The sequence below is a fragment of the Ursus americanus genome, chromosome 1 (assembly GCF_024610735.1).
Source record: "Ursus americanus isolate L20-20 chromosome 1, mUrsAme1.1.p, whole genome shotgun sequence".
Taxonomy (NCBI): domain Eukaryota; kingdom Metazoa; phylum Chordata; class Mammalia; order Carnivora; family Ursidae; genus Ursus; species Ursus americanus.
The window spans coordinates 99,242,864-99,260,283 of NC_142127.1; the positions used below are offsets into that span (position 1 = coordinate 99,242,864).

The 17,420-nt window shown below is 50.0% G+C and overlaps 1 protein-coding gene across 1 annotated transcript; it reads left to right on the plus strand.

Moving 5' to 3' along the window:
- Positions 1–540: 540 nt before the first annotated feature.
- Positions 541–11,871, plus strand: C1H2orf72 (chromosome 1 C2orf72 homolog). The gene is made up of 3 exons (XM_087864274.1): positions 541–1,166; positions 3,943–4,053; positions 7,314–11,871. Exons 1-3 carry the CDS (start codon positions 560–562, stop codon positions 7,451–7,453), a joined length of 858 nt encoding a protein of 285 aa, XP_087720400.1. The 5' UTR covers positions 541–559; the 3' UTR covers positions 7,454–11,871.
- Positions 11,872–17,420: the final 5,549 nt, after the last annotated feature.

Sequence of the window (17,420 nt, forward strand, 5' to 3'; positions counted from 1 at the left end):
ATTAAGTGATAGAAGTAAGAGAAGAAATCCCTGCTTCCCCTCTTTTCTCACCTCCCTAATCCTTCTCTGCATTCCCTTTTCTGGTACCCCCCCACCAACACTCCAAAGCAGCACAGTTAGAGGCAGCCTCCCCTCGCAGAACTTCCGGTCCCCAAACTACACGGACTCCTCGGAAGTCTCTCTGGGTCTCAAACCGATCTAACCTGTTCGCATAATTTTCTCTCTTCCTTCACCTTTGGCTGCCCTGTACCTAGTAGGTGCTCAATAAGTGTTTGTGGAATGGATGGAGGAACCGGTGGGTGGATGGATGGATGGACGGACGGACGGACGGATGGACGGCTCAGTGTCCCTGCGTCTGCCACAGAGCGCTTGGGGGTAAAGCCCCAGGCCCCCAACCCACTGCCGGCTGAGGCGAGGAAAGCCCGGCCCGCGGGCCAAGAGTCGGGCGGCGCTTGGCCCTCGGGGGCGTGTCCTCCCGGGCCCCAGCGCCGGCGCCCCGAGAGGCGTGCAGCTGGCGCTGCAGGGCCTGGGAGGCCGCAGAGGACGCGCGGCGACGAGCATGGAGCGCGAGCTGGAGGAGCTGGCGGCGCGTCCCGCGCGCCCGGCAGAGCCGCCCTTCCAGGCGCTGGTGGAGGCGGCGGGCGGCCGCGGGCAGGTGCTGCTGGTGGGCGAGCTGTGGGAGCGCGAGCAGAGCCGCGCACTGCTGCGGGACTTCGCCCGGGCCGTGTTCCCGCCCGAGCAAGCCGCGGGCAAGCCGGGCGGCGCGGGGGCCGGGACGCCCGGGGCCGGGGCGCCGGGGGCGCAGAGGGCGCCCGGGACGGCGGGGGCGCGCGCCATCCGCTCGCCGCTGGTCTTCGTGCTGTGCCGCGCGTCCTCGCTGACCGCCCGGGAGCCGCGGCGCCGCTTGCGGGAGATGCTGCGGGACGTGCGCGGCCGCCGGCGGGCCGGGGCGGCTCTGGTCGGGGTGCTGGTGACCGAGGCCGGGCCCGAGGACACGGTGGCGCCGGGATTGCGGCTCCTGGAGGCGCTGCTGCGCGCAGTGTTCGGCCGCCAGGCGGGGGGCCCGGTGCAGGCGGCCGCCTACTGCCCCGGCCACCCGGCCTCCAGCCTGGCCGTCCAGGCGGCCGCCTGCAGAGCACTACAAGCCGCCGGGCCCGCGCGACCAGGTGAGGCTACGAGGCCCAGGAGGGAGTGGGCGGTGGACGGCTGGGGGGAGGCCCCCAAGTTGGAACTCTTCAGGCCAGCTTCCCTCCTGTGCACCACTGTAAACTGAGGCCCAGAGAGGGGAGGTACCTAGCACTAGGCTTTCCAGCTGGCGTGGAGCGGGCACTGGGCACGGGGTCCAGTCTGTTCCGGAAGGATCCAGAGAGGGTAAGAGACGCAGGGGCTTGGGAAAGCCAAGCAGACCAGCTCAAGGCAGGAAAGTTGGTGGAGAGAGGGTCGGCCTCGGAGGGGGGAGCTGGGGCGAGGGAGAGGAGGTGAGAAAGCTTCAGGAAGCCCAAGTTTCCAGGTGGGAAGGGGAACAGGACTGGGAGCAGGGGTGTGGTGGAGCCAGGAGCTTCTAGGACCCTGCACAGCTAGGGACGCGTTGGTGGAGGATCAGCGTGGAAGCACCAGGGGGTCATAGGAAGGGGGTAAGGAGTAGATGCCAAGACCCGGAGTGTGGGGAAAGGGGTGAGGGACTGAGGGCCCAGAATTTTCTAATCTTTCTTGGCTACCCACTCTGGTTGTGCACCCACTGCTGCGTTTCTCTCCACGTTCTCCGGAAGCGTGGGGAGGGAAGTGAGGGTCTTTCCCAGCCTGGGTTGGGAAAATGCCATCAGCAGAAGTGTCAGAATCTCTTGCACCCAGGAGGGAAGGTTTTACAAGAGCTTTTCAGGATTGAAATACTGACATTAAGTATAGCTGGGTCTGGCAAAGCTGACAGATGCAGGATTGTTCTTTGCACTCCAAGATCCCTTTCTGTCCCCACCTTCCCAGCACGTGCTGCCCTCCAAACCCTCCAGCCTTCCTTTCTTGCTGAAGAGTTAATGAAGGCAGAGACCGTGTTCTGTGTCCCTGGGCATTGGTGTGTTAACCAGAAACCGGGGTGCCAGGCTTGCAGGGGGGCCTTTTCCAGCAAGGAGACCTGGTACCTCTGATGTCACAAATGTCCCAGACCTACCAGCGAGCTTGGCCTGCTTAGGTGAAGGTGAAGGCCCAGCATCTCAGCCCTAGAGCGTGCCCCAACCCCCACCCCCACCCGCACCAACTCCTTTCTGTTGAATCTGTGATTGCCAGCCAAATTTGAAACTCTATAACCAGTATCCTGAAAGACATGGGAAATGTTCTGAGGCGGATTGTGATTGTGATTGTTGATGCCAGTCCTTTCACGGATCCGGCCCCGTGGGGGAAAGGAGGGAATTTACACAAACAGATTTTCTGCTGCTAATGAGCTGGTACCTAGAAAATTCTGAGTTCCTACTCTCTTAGCCGTCTCCCATTCTCCAGGAACAACTTTTAATTCCCAGAACCGAGTGTGCTCTGGACTCCTTAAGTTTTTGTACACCTTGCAGTTGCCTCCAACGAAAACCTGTTTCTCCCACCCTCCTCTTCACCTGACCAATCCCATCTCTCATCATTTAGGACTGGATTTCCTCCTTCAGGAAGCCTTCCCTGACCCTCTCCACACCCACTCGTAAATTTGCAAGTGAAATCCCAGAACTCTTAACCACCGGGTTTTGTCACTTTCCCTTGTGAGTTTAACCACCATTATATCCCCATTTCCCAACACCTTGCCTGGCATGCAGAATCCTTGCCTCCTTTTAAATACTATCACTTAAGAAATCTTAACACTTTGCAAAGGAACCATTCTCTACCGCTTAAGCTTGTTTCTCTTTTATAAAAACATCCTGAACAACATGAAACCTTTCATTGATGACCGGGAGTCATGAGTGTAACTCACTGTCCAGTGGTTTCTTTGGGACTTTTGCAGTGGACAGCACCATGGACTGCTAGCACTAAGCAATCCTGTTGCTAAGATTTTGCTAGCAACTGTATCTGGCTTTTTAAAGTTTCCAATCTCTTTCCTCACTGCCTGATGACTATTCTTAGGCTTTTCGGTTGCCCGGTCTTGGCGGTGGCCTTTTACCTAGTTTCTGCTTAATCCAGTTGAGGATCCGAATCCTAATCCAATAAAGGATCCAGTCTTATTAGGAGTGGGTGCAAATGAAGAGTAAATAGGTCCCGAGTGACGGTTTATGAACAGGACATTCTGTGTTCCATTTGGCTGTATTCCAGGGAGTGGGGGCTCTCAGGCGCTGAGGTGGTATTATAATAAGGAAGCTAGACTCAACATGTAATTGTTTAAAGTAATTATCAAAAAAGATTAAATCTATGCCCATTAAGAAATAGTTTGAACTAAAACTCAGGGGAAATTTCTGCTCACTCTTTGGGGCTATGTAATTGTTATTAGTTTCATGTCATTTTTGTCACTACAGCTCCCCCAACATGGTACTTATATCACAGGGTTTTGTGAGGAGAAGTGACAAAATCTATAGCAATCTTTTGGGGGGGTCAATTTTTTAAAAACAAAAACACCCCACTTTGCAAATCAGAATCTTTGGGGTTTTTTCATCTTTTTTTAAAGATTTTATTTATTTATTTGAGAGAGAGAGAGCACAAGCGAGGAGAGGAGCAGAGGGAGAAGCAGACTCCCTGCCGAGTTGGGAGCTCGATATGGGCCTCGATCCCAGGACCCTGAGACCATGACTGGAGCCGAAGGCAGATAGATGCCCAACCGGCTGAGCCACCCAGACACCCCCAGAATCTTTGTTTTTTAATCAAACAGTTGAAACTAGGGCAGTTGATAATTGAAGCTCTCGGTTTGCTGAACAGAAAATCTCTCAGTCCTGTCAAACATACTCACCTGCTGCGTCTGGGACTTTGTGTTCTTTCTAACAGCAGGACCCTGGGAGAGACCGGGCCTTCCAGCACTGCTGGCGTGCTTTTCCTGGGGTCCCTGGAGCCGAGGGAAGGATCCAGATGCCACCTCCCCCAGTGACCCAGCTCAGGGTGAGTGTGCTGCCTTCCTGCCTTCTGGACCCTGAGGGCCAGGTGCTTGGGATTATGGGGGTGATCCTGTGCACACAGGGACCTAAGGGATAGAGCTGACCAACATCCATGGAGCACTTGCTGTGTGCAGGGCACGGAGGTGAGTGATGGGAGGTGCTCCTGCCACTGGGCAACAGGCACACGGGCCCCCCAGTAAGGCCCTAGCGCCATGGGTCTGTCACTAGTGAATGCAGGTGGTGTGGGCAGGCCTGTAATGCAGTTGTCCGCCACATACATCGTGGGGTGCTTGGAGCCAATGCATTCTATCTTCCCCTGAGGATCCAGGGAGCATCAGGAACCCATGACATTGGAGCTAGGGGTTAGAGATTGTCCTAGGCAGAAACGGGAAGACTTGGAGTGGAAGCAGTATGAACACAGGCTCGAAGGCATGATGTCAAGCTCAGAAAAGAAGCCCCTGTCAGGAGTGCCGGGGGTGAGGAACAGGAGACCAGGAGGGCTGAGGCCAAGGAGGAGAGTTGGGACCAAAGCAGGACCCTGGACCCAAGCCTCCCACGAATAGTGAGCTGCTGGCCATTTCTGAGCAGGGGTGTCCAGATTAGGGGCATTTTGGAGAGGTGACAAGGCTGTGGGGCAGGGAGAGACTAGAGGCAGAGCCAGTTAGGAGGGGACTGTCGAGTCCCAGGAGGGACAGTGAGCAGCCTGGACCCAATGCTGGCAGTTTGGGAATGGAGAGGAAGGAACTCAGCCGGAAGCCTCTTCTAGGGTAGGGTCCTCAGGCCGCTAAAGGGAGAAAGGGGTAAAGACAGTTCTTCGAAGTCCACAGGAGCACCCAGTGGGCATTGAGGCTGTTGTGAGAGAGCTAGAAAGTGCTGGGGAAGTAAGTTGTAACCAGCTCAGTGTATGTGACCCACACCCCCAACGCGTACTGAACAGCCCAGCCGTGTTACAGAAGCAACGGGCAGTGTTTTAACACAAACTTTTCTTGTGTCCCTTATGTTTAAAAAAAATCATTAGGCAAGGTATCAGCCTTCCCTTGGCACGTACAAGTTACCACAAACTCAGTGCCTTAAAACAACACCCATTAATTCTTCACGATTTCCATGGGTCAGGAGTCTGGGCAGGGCCTCACAAAGCCACAGCAGAGTGTCAGCCGGGCTGCATTCCTTTCTGGAGCCTGAGTCCTTCACGTCACGTGGCTGTGGGCAGAATTCACGTCTTTGCTGCCTTCTTGGTGGACGTCAGCTGGGGCTGTTCTCAGCTCTGACAGCCGTCCCTCTACACGTCTCCCAGCACAGCAGCTGCTTCTTCAAGTAGCAGGAGACTTTCTGGTCTCTGATAATGTCACTCCATCACAGGAGGAATTCGCCCTGTTGTCATACATGGTACCCGCATCAAGGGAGTGACTATCCCATCATAGTCACAGATCCCACCCACACTGAAAGGGGATGATTACCCTGGGTGAGTACACCGAGGGGTGGGAATCTCGAGGGTCAACTTAGAATTCTGCCTATCACAGGTGAAAGCTCAACGAATTTGAAAAAGGAAAGCAAGTATGAAAATCATTTGCTTAATTCCATCACTCAAAAGTAACTATCGTCTGTATTTTAGCATAGACCATTCTGTCCATCTGTCTGCCTGCCTATCTGTATATCTCCTTGAGCTATTTAAATTGTAATAAATACGCTTCTATCTGGTACGTGAATCACGTGCCAGATGCATGACATGTTTAAGGCATTCCACTGCAAAAATGTTAACTTCAGCCTCTCCGTCATCATCTTGGATATTTCTGGAAACCAAAGGGAAAAAACAATAAAGCAAAGGAATCATAAACATTTTTAAATAAATCTTGGATAACTCCCCTTTCTGTAGCATATAACAATTTTTTTAAAGTTTTATTTATTTAATCTCTACACCCCACGGCAGGGCTCAAACTCACGACCCTGAGATCAAGAGTTGCAGGCTTGGGACGCCTGGGTGCCTCAGTCAGGTTAAGCATCTGCCTTCGGCTCAGGTCAGGATCCCAGGGTCCTGCGATCAAGTCCAGCATGGAACTCCTTGCTGAGCAGGGAGCCTGCTTCCCCCTCTGCCTGCTGCTCCCTCTGCTTGTGCTCTCTCTCTCTCTGACAAATAAATAAATAAAATCTTAAAAAAAAAAAAAAGGGTTGCATGCTCTTCAGACTGAGCCAGCCAGGCATCCCTGTTCAGCATATAACAAATTATTTAATCTCAAGTAGAAGCAAATGTATTAAAATGAAAATTGCATTCAGGGACTATGCCTATGCATTTTAACATACACAATAAAATGGGATTAGACAGACAGACAGACTGTTTTGGTATCTGCTTCCTTCACAATAACATATTGTGAGTGTGCAATATTCCCTGGCAGCAATTACACATCAATAACGTCTTCTCTCTTTCGGGGGAATGGTGGGTAATTGTAGATTCACATGCGGTTGTAAGAAATCGTACAAAGAGATGCTGTGTGTACTTGGCCCAGTTCCCCCACTGGTAGCATCTTACAGAACTATAGAATAATACCGCGACTGGGATATTGACGTTGAAACCATCCACAGATCTTATTAAGATTCCCCCAGTTTTACTTGTATTTGTTTGTGTGTGTGTTTAGTTCTATGGAATTTTATGCATCTTTTTAAAAAGATTTTATTTATTTATTTGGGAAAGAGACTGGATGGGGGGGGCTAGGAGCAGAGGGAGAGGGAGAAGGAGACTCCCTGCTGAGCAGGGACTATGCATCACTTTTAATGCCCGAATCCCATCACGTGGCTGAGCCCATCACGTGGCTGAGCCGTGGTTAACTCAGCCGGTCCCTTCTCTGGACGTCGCACAGGTTAGGATGCTTTCAGCCGCCGGTAGAGAAACCACGCCTCAAGCAGGCATAGCAGCAAGGGCACTCAGTATCTCACGTGAAAGACAGTCTAGAGGTAGAGTCAGCTTCCGAGCTGATTGGTTCCTGGGGCCCAGTGACCCCATTGAGGACTCCTTCTCTCCGTGTCGCTTCATCCTTGGGCTGGTAGCAAGACGGCAGTTCCACTAATTATTCCTAATTATTTCCTTAGGATAAAATCCTAGAAGTGGAATTGCTGGGTCAAAGGGTATGTACATTTTTAAGGTTCTCCATATGTATTTTACTGTGGTTTTTAAGTAGGTATTTACTGGGGCCAACTTCCTCCCTTTCATTCCTAGCGTGCTCATTCCAGAACTTGACCTTCTGATCAGCGATTCCTTCTCTTGTGTTCCAGATCACCTCCAGGACCCTGAGGAGGGGTTGGCACTGACTGCCGTATGTCCCAACGGAGACTGCGAGGACCCCGGGAAGGGGCCGAGAGCCTGTGATGGACTTGTCCATACTCCTGCTGACCCCGCTGGAGACTCGAGATGAAGGCTGGACCGCTGGGCCACCCGCGCTCTAACCTGCACACCGGGGACTGGCTCCTTCTCACTGAGCCCCTTGCCTCCATGTTGACCTTGGAATGGTGGTAACTACAAAGGCCCCGCCTGTCAGAGGGCTGCTGCATCGAACCAGCTAGGAAAACTTATTTTCCTGGAACCTGCCCCCCACCTCACATTTGCTCACAGTGAGGTTAGTTGGTCTTTCTGTAGCTCAGTTTTTCTATGCCATTGGGACAGTTGGCTGTCGACTTTGAGGCTCTGTGGTGCTGTGGCAGCCCATGGTGTGTTTGCGTGAACATCCGTCATTTCAAGTGCAACTGGAAAGAACTCTGGACAGAAGTCATCAGATCGGGGAGGGATGGGTGGCCTTGGACATGTCATTGAACCTTTGGAGCTTCTGCTTCTCAAACACATGAGGAGGCTATGAGCCCAGGGGCTCTCAACCAAGAGCCAGGCTGCCGTCCAGGCAGCACTGGAAGCTTGTCTGTGTGTGAGTGTGAGAGTGTGTGTGTGTGTGTGTGTGTGATTGTGTGTGCGTGTTGTGGGGGAGTTACTGTGACTATGAGGTGCCCCTGGCACCTAGTGGGCTTCTTACAACATACGGGAAATCTCCAACAGCAAAGACTTGTTCCACCCAAATTGCCCATCGTGGCTCCTTCAAGAAACTGGAGGAGCCAATCCCTTCTCCCTGTGAAATTCTAGGAAGAGTCCCCCCCGAGCAGAGAGGGCTGGGCTTCCCGAGACCTTGGCTCCCAGAGCAAGCCAGAATAAAGACTGCACTACTGCCCTGGGGGCCTATTGGGTCAGAGCCAAGAAAGCCCCCTGCTTAGCTTGCCCCCTTTCTTCCTCATGTTGACACTGACTTCCTGTGCCAAATCCTTTGAGAATACGGATGCTGGGAACTGCCCACGTCACCAAACAAGAAAGGTAGGAGTATGGATTACAAGGACATGGGACTTTCTCTCCATCTCAGGCCCTTGTCCAAGGTCAAAGCAGACCCAGCCCAGAGGTGCCAAGTTCCTGGACCCTTTTCTCTGTTTATGAGTCAAGGTTGATGATGATATTCCCTTAAAAGCCAGGAAAGCCATCTGTTCACTCGTAGAAGGCACTCTGCATTACCTCCCTTGCCTTCCTCACCTGCCCCTGGAGAAATGCTGTCTTTGGAATGGCAATAGCAGCTCCTGATTTTCCCTGGTAGGAAGCACTATCTAAGGGAAGTAGCTAAATTCATTCATTCGTGCACGCTTGGCTCGGCAGACGTGCAGCTGGGCTACTCTCTGCCCAGGGTTCCACAAGGTGCCGCGTACCTTCCAGTAGTTACTTTGGCTTTCATCTGTGGTACCAAAATGTGGAATTGGAAACCTGTGGCTGAGGGGCTGTGTGATATCAAGGAGGGTCCCCCCTGGCTCTATGCTTCAATGGATTCTTCATAATCAGCAGCCTAATTCCATCCCTTCTCTGCCTTGTGGGGATAGCGTGAGGGCAAGCAGGGTGACATCTTATTTGGGGCTGGTTGCTGCGGGTGTCATTTTAATAATGCAAAGCTGTCTCACCAATGGGTAGACCCAGCTGACCTCCTTCTACACAAGAATGAACTAAATGAATTACCTTTGATTTTGTTTTAAAATGGGAAAACTGGTATTTTCAAAGCTGCTGTATTTTTCTATTTCTCTGTTAATTTCTTTGTAATAATTGGGTCAGAGTTTTATTATTTGGTTGGGGGAGGGAGCTTTTATTAAGGTAGGAAATTATCTAAGGCAGAAGTTACAAGGCACTGCCTCTGCTGTGCTTAAAAACCTTCTGGATTTGTTGCCAATATTTGAAACTTGAGAGATTACACATAAAAAAGCTAGTTTTCTGGGTGGAGGATGGGGCCTGCCATCATGTCCAGGTCGCTGCAACCCCCCCCCCCCCCATTGGAGCCCTCCTCCCACCCATCTAATCCACCTCTCTACTTCACTCATGCATGCCACCTGCCTCGTCCCGGTGGACATTCGAGTTTGCAAGCCTGTGGGGGTAAAGAGGGGTTTACATATAACTTTTTCATTATTTTCAGTATCTCTGGTGACTAGTTGAAGAGAGGTCTTTCCTGAGATTTGTGTTCTGCTTCCCAGCCAGGAAACCTGGGACTGAGATCCTTTGGGACCCAGGTTGGCTTTCTCGACACACGGCTACATACGATCTTTTTAGGAATAATCTAGTTGGTATTTTCTAGCAGACTGAAGAGTTAGGTGCTGGAAGGGATGACCTTGGTGGTAGGTCTCTTGCCCAAGGACTCTCAGAAGGCATGAAGATTGCGGTGGGCCTGTCTGGGGATAGATGCCCCGAATTAGGTCAGTGGTACTGGAAGCCGTTGGCGAGGGTCTCGTCAAGTCACAGTCTGGGCTGGTGGGTATTAATCCTTCTAATGTGGCAGTAGTTGTGCTATTTCTGACTTGAATCAATAATTCCTTATATCTAATAAAACCAAACAGTACCTCATTGCTGCCTAATCAAAACCAGAACGGATCTTCCCCTTTATTCTCAGAAAGTGTTCCTCTCAGGAGCCCTTGGCAGCAGGGCACCTGGGCAAAAGGTGAAAGACTTTCAGACCTGCCCTGGGTGACATCTCCACAACCCTATCGGCTGAAATTGGAAAAAATGCAGCTGGAAAGTAAATGTTTGAAAGAGATTTTTCCAAAGATAGCGTTTAGCTTGGTGTTGAATAGGATGTGTGTGTTTGTGTGCACATATGAGCATGTTTAATGAGACCAAAATGGCCTTGCCTAAGTCTCAGAGAGCCCTTTATAATATTGCTGTCATGGTTTCTCTCCTTGCAAAGTATTTGACGCCAAGACTTACCACGCAAGAGGAGTCCTTTGGTCGTCAAACCAAGAATAGAGCAAACCTGCAAAGGGGCCAAGGGCCGAGGCCCCCGAACCAGTGTGCTCTCAACAAGCCCCTCTTAGCCCAGGCAGAGAACCCAGGACCCAAGCTCACTGGAAAAGGCGATGACAGCCGTGTTAACCTGATAGTCTACACTTCAAAGTGTAGCAGCACCACGCTGCGGGGCTGGTTCCCCGTGGTCGCGAGGCCTGCACTTTGTCCTGTTTGGATGGCAAACATAACCAACACGGTGGAGAGAGAGCCTTTTGTTTTGTACCCAAGGGCTGCACAACCCCCTTCTGACCTGGTTTTGTGCGTTAGTGGATCGAGGATTGAGACAGCGGTCGCTTGTGTAATCTTAGAGTTCAAAGGAAACGAGGTGCAAGGCAGAGTGGATGACCAGGGTCCTGCATGAATTCTTCAGATGCCTTTGGCCCCTGAGCCAGAGCCCTCAGGTTGCATTATACTTGGGATTGCCTAACTGGGAGCAGAAACAGAGGCTACCCACTGGGCCATGCCATGGTTCACAGAGATTCCAAAGGGACCAGGGTGTGGAATTGCTCACGCCCAAAGTTGGCCTGGGCACTAGGGCCACTGTGGGTCCAGGGCTTTGGCAAGGGCAAGAGCCCTGTCTGGCTTCCTCCCTGAGCTCTCTGAGCTCCCTGGCCAGGTCTCCTGATGCAAGGGCAGACCCACACCTAACTGGTGAAATTCAAGTTCAGATTAAGACTAAGTCTTAAGTCTGGCTTGTTGTCCTGTTCTGCAATTATTCGGAGTAGTTAGGCGCTTAGTGCTTGTGACCAAGCCCTCATTTTGAGTCCTGGTTACAAACACTGGGTCTCTTGTCTTGCTGCCCTGCGTTTCTTCTTTCCTTCACTGGTTAATGAGGGCTTCTCAGATCATTACCCCAAATCTAGACTACCCTAGCCACCTGCCATCCCAGGGATATTGCCCGCTCCAGAACCCCTAGCTGCCAGGGCAGCCACTCAGAGCCCCTTGATCCCTGGCAGGACAGGGTCTCACCTTTAGCCTCTGCTCCTCCATCTGGTCTGGTCGGGCACATGCTAGCACCAAAGAGCAGGGCCAGGCCTGAATGGGAGGTCAGATGAAACAAGACCTCTGGGTAGGTCTAGACCAGCCCTGCCTAGGAGAAATCTTAACACCAGACACATAAGTAGGTTTAGATTTTCTAGTAGCCACATTAGGGGAAAAAATTAAACAAATGGAACTAATTTTAATAATATATTTTATTTAGCCCAGTATGTCCAAAATAGTATTATTTCAACTTAAATATAAAACATTTGTAATGAGACATTTTTCATCTTTGAAATCCTGTGAGACTTTTACACTAACAGCTTGATTTAGACACTAAATTTTTATCCAAAATACTTGATCTGTATTTAGATTTCATGAAATTCATAGTTGAAAAAAGAGATTCACGTCTCAAATTGCTCCACATGTACTTAAAAGTTTCCCAATAACTAAATTGAGTGTTAGTCTTTAAATTTTAATGAAATAAAATAAAATTTAATTTAAAAATCAGTTCCAGGATTTGCAATAGCTGCATTTCCAGTGCTCAGTATCACCTGTTGCTAGGGGCTACCTGATGTGAATCAAGAGTCTAGAACACTGGAAACGGGAGTTCGCTGTGGCTCTTCCCACCCCACCCCGCAGACCCTCAGCAAGGGAACGGCAGTGGCTTCCAGCATCAGCTTGCCCGCTTTCCGTTTGCCCAGGATGGGAGCCCTCCTAGACACAGTCCTGAGGGAGAAGAGTCCAGCATCTCAGATGGCTTTGCGGGTCTTTTTGTGCTTCAGTTCACCTAGGGCGATTCTGGCTCCATCCAGGCCTTTCCCTTCCACCAAGCGCCCACCCACCGGAGGCCCGTGTCACCCGCTGCGCTTGCGGTTCCGCTCCCATTCACAAATGCTTTCACTCGAATAGCATGTGCCATGCGTGCTGTACGTGAAGCATCCACCAGCCTCGGGGCCAGGCCCTGTGACATAAGATCTGAGGTTTCTGCTCTATGCCAAATCCTGACTAGAGCACCTCCCCTCACTAGTGGCCCTACCAAGCAGGAGGGCCGGTCCCCTCTGCGCCCGGCTTTGGTGACCGCACGACCACAGCGCCGCTAAGTGGCAAAGCCGGGATTTGATCCCGTGGTTCCCGGCTCCGACGACGCCTGCCCTTATCAACTCAGAACCCTGCAGCTCCAAAAGCAGTCAAGCCCGGTTCTTGGCAGGAGCGGGCTCTCCTAGGACCCCAGGATTCAAATGCCAGGAGGCTGGGCATGGGGGGGTGGTGGGAGAAACGGGTAGGGAGTCGGGGGGAGATGTGGGTGGTCACAGGGCGCTCGCCCCTTGCGGAGTTCTCCGCCTTCTGAGGAGCACTGTGGCCACTAGAGGGCGCCGCGAGGGGCGGGGAGGTGCTCCGGGCAGAGCTAAGTCCTGAGCCCCGAGCCCTATTTAGGAGGGGGGGGGGCACACTTGCAAAGAGAGAGCCGGCTCTGGTTTCCTCCCTTCACCTTGACAGACGCCCCGGCCCGGCCAATACCTGTGTGTGCCCACAGATGACCTTGTTTGGACTTTGAGAATTTTTGCGTCACTCCTAAATTTGGAGGCTGGTAGTTGTTTATGAACAGAGCACTGGGGAGGAATTCTTTCTGTGATTTTGGTATGTCCTCAATCTTCTTTGAAGATAAATACATCTCATTATAAAATCTGGGAGAGGGAAAGGGTTTCAGAGACATAGGTGTGAGTTGCAGCATTGTGCCAATAACTGGCCCTGCCTTCATCCATTCATGCAACAAACATTTATTAAGCACCTACTGTGTGCCTAACATTATGCCAATTACTATAGGGGATACTGAGATGAATAAGATGTGGCTCTTGCCCTTGAGAAGTTCCTAGTTCAGCTGGGACCTGGACAAGGAGACAGGACAATAGCTGTGTGGAGTAAAGGCTGTAAGGGGCACATAGTGGGGTGGTCAAGAAAGGCCTACCCGGAGGAGGACCTGCTTGGTAGCTGGAGGGAGAGGGAGAGGAAGACAGAGAGAAGAGCAAATACCAAGGTCAGAGACGAGGTACGTGCTGCATGACCACTCTGGGAGCCGCAGTGGTTCCAGATGGCTGGAACGTGGCATGCCAGGACAGAGGGTTGGGACGTAAGGATTGAGGATAAGCAGGGTTGGGTGAACATCTTGGAGGAGAGAGTCCTTGTCTTCCTTGTTTTTGATTGTGTTTCTCGTTGGCTGTGAAGGACGGACTGGAGAATCCTGAGATGGTGAGCAGAAAGTCAAAGTTGTTGGAAGCTGTTGCAGCCAGGAAAGAAGAGGGGGAGCCGAGACTGCTGGGAAATGGGAACTGGGCTGATGCGGCAGACATTAGGTACAGACCAGGTGAGTGGAAGTGAATAGTCAAGTGTCCCCGGGCCCTGCTTCAGTAGCTGTTGGGTGCCCTTCACCACACCCAGATCAAGGCAGGAGACAAGCATGGAGCTTTGAGGTTGTTGAGTTAAGGTGTATCAAGCAGAGATGTATGGTAAGCATGTGAACCTGGTGCTCCAGAGAGAGGATGGGGCTGCAGGATACATTTTAGGAGCCACCATTTTGTCCATAGCAATGGGAGGCATTGATCTCTCACAGGGAGAATGGGGAGTGAGACAAAGGCTTTGGACAGAAACTCAGAAGAACAAAACATAAGAATAGAGCCCAGGATGAGGGCTGAGGGTTTCAAGGAGCAGAGGCAGTGGTCAGAGTTGAGTTTTGAAGAGATCACTGTGACTAAACAGTACTCAGTTAAATGGAGAGGAGGAAACCTCAGGCCTGGAACAGCCATCCAAGTGGAAGAGCAGAATCCACAAGAAGAGAGGGGCCCCTCACAGGGTTCCCATGGGGCTTTGTGGAAGTTAAAAGCACAGTATCCAAGCCAGAGACATGATCATTCTCTCATAGAGAATGTCTTCCCTCTGAAGAGCAGACATGGCAATGGGCCTTCTCTTGTTTTAAAACATTTTGAATTAATTCCCAACACTTATTTATTTATTTATTTATTTATTTGTTTGTTTGTTTATTTTAGAGAGAGATTGAGAGTGCATGCAGGGGGGAGGAAGAGAGAGAATCTTAAGCAGGCTCCACACCTAGTGCAGAGCCTGAAGCAGGGCTCGATCCCATGACCCGAGATCATGACCTGAGCCGAAATCAAGAGTCGGATGCTTAACTGACTGAGCCACCCAGGCGCCCCCCCAACATTTTTTTTATTGAGATATAATTGATACATAACATTGTGTTAGTTTTAGGTGTACAACATAGTGACTTGGTATATCTATATATTGGAAGATGATTACCACAGTACGTTTGGTTAACATCCATCACTGCATCACTACAATTTTTTTTTCTTGTGATTAGAACTTTTAAGATTTGGGGCACCTGGGTGGGTAAGGAGCAGACTCTTGATTACAGCTCAGGTCACGATCTTGGGGTCATGGGATGAAGCCCCATATCTTGCCAGGTCTGCTCTCAGTGGGGAGTCTGCTCGAGATTCTCTCTCTCTCTTCCTCTGCCCCTCCCCCAACCCCCTCATGCGCTCTTTTTCTCTCTCTAAAACAAATATATAAATCTTTTTAAAAAGAACTTTTGGGACATCTGGGTGGCTCAGTCACTTAAGCATCTGCCTTCAGCTCAGGTCATGATTCCAGGGTCCTGGGATCAAGCCCCGTGTTGGTCTCAGCAGGGAGCCTGCTTCTCCCTCTCCCTCTGCAGCTCCTCCTGCTTATGCTCTCTCTCTCTCTGCGTCAAATAAATAAAATATTTTTTTTTAAAAAAGAACTTTTAAGACATTCTCTCTTAGCAACATTCTTATATATGCAATACGATATTATTAACTGTAATCACCATGCTGTACATTACATTCTCAGGACTTTTTTATTTTTAATTGGAGCATAGTTGACACACAATTATACATTAGCCTCAGATGAACAGAACTATTTATCTTATAACTGCATTTATACTTTTTGAAGTTTATACTTTTGACCACCTTCATCCACTTCACCCAAGTTAACCACCATTTAAAATTCAGAAGATTTCACATAAAATTCTGATTTCTAGCTTTTCTTTGAAAAATCATAAGACTTCACAACAGTAGTCCTACTTTTTTTTTTTTTTTTTTTCAAGAGAGAATCTCAACCAGGCAGGGCTCGGTCTCATAACCCTGACATCATGACCTGAGCCAAAATCAAGAGACAGATGCGTAATTGACTGAGCCACCCAGGTGCCCCGGTAGTCCTACAGTTCTGCACAGCAACACTGCAGGAGAGGAGTTTCCACTGCTCTCTTTCAGTGGGGCACTCATTCTTCATTTTGGCACTGTCACCACCACCCCCTCCTGCCTCCCTGACACTTAGTTGTCACTCACCATCCTGCTGATCTAGTATTTCCTTACCCTCTGCCTGCTCCACTCATTTCCATCACCTGTTATGTGTGAGTCCTCTAGAAGTTTCGGGCATACAAGTGTCTTCATATGAGGGATTGGCCAAATTGCCTCTGTAAAATGATACTCCCAGATATCTGTTTAATTTCGTGCACACCTCCCAGAGCAGTGCCTTTCAATCTGAGCTACAGGTTCTTCAGAAGTGTTTAATAATTATATTTGATATATTTTAACCACCTTAGCTTTAGAATACTAATTTTAAAAAAATTCACACATACACTCCAATGTGTTATCAACAAAATTTTAATTCAACCACAAAATATTGCTTCCACCAGTAGGTAACATTGTTTTCCCAGGGTCTCAGAAATAATCTTATTTTTTTTTCAGAAATAATCTTTAGTAAATGCTATCCAATCGATGAGTAGCTTGATGGCGCAAGGCTAGTGGCTTAAAAACGCCACCATCTGTCTCTAATCTTTGTCAAGACTTTCTCAATACTGACTATTGAAGTAAATTGGCTATTGAAGCTGGTATACCACTGCAAATGGCCATCACAGCTGTCATTTCAAATTAGATGTATCAAAACCCAAGAGGGGTGGCTGGGTGTCTCAGTTGGTTGGACATTTGCCTTCAGCTCAGGTCACAATCTGGGCTCCTGGGATCCAACCCTACAGAGGGCTCCCGGCTCAGCAGGGAACTTGCTTCTCCCTCTCCTTGTACCCTTACCTCCCACTCGTGCTCACTCTCTCTAGTGCTATTTCTCTCTCTAAAATAAAATAAAATAAAATAAAATAAAATAAAATAAAATAAAATAAAATAAAATAAAATAAAATAAAATAAAATCTTTAGGTAAAAAAAAGAAAAAGAAAAACCAAGAAGCTGTTGCTATGGGGGGAAAGAAGAACTAGACAAGTGAAAGGCAAGAATGAGAAGCTCTTTTTTTCCTATGGAACACTTTCACTGTATATAATTTTTTTGAAGATTTTGTTTATTTATTTATCTATTTATTTGAGAGAGAGCGCACAAGTTGGGGAGAGAAGCAGAGGGAGAGGGAGAAGGAGAAGCCGACTCCCCGCTGAGCACGGAGTCCCAGGACTCTGGGATCATGATCTGAGCCGCAGACGTTTAACCGACTGAGCCACGTAGGCGCCCCTCAGTGTCTTTTTACACTTCTTTTAAGCGACATACAGTATTAACTATTCCAAATGTAGAACAAAAATTCTCATTGTTCAATTTTATTATAAACCAGTGATTACTTAGGGTTCACTATGATAATAAAGCATTTCTGTGAGGATTTCTTTTGAAGATGGGTTCTGCTGTTTTAAAAACTTGAAACTCATATTTCTAAGAAAACTCTCTGCCTTACTCCTCCCCCCAAGGTATTTGGCTGGCGGGCGGGCGGGCGGGGAATGGTACAGAGAGACCGCCCAAGCAGCAGGTGGCGCTGCGACCACCACGAGCACCTGCCCGCAAAACCTGTCTCTGAGCAATGGCGGGTGATAATGGGGTCCTCCCTCTGGGGGTGGCTATTTTGAAGCCTGGTCGCAGGTGCCCAGGAGTGTCCGCGCCGCAGCGGGAGAGCAGAACGTCGAGGAGGGTCAGAGGAAACATGGATCTCTCCGTGCACCCTTTTGCGAGGGCCGAGGAGGCGGTGGCGGCGCAGAA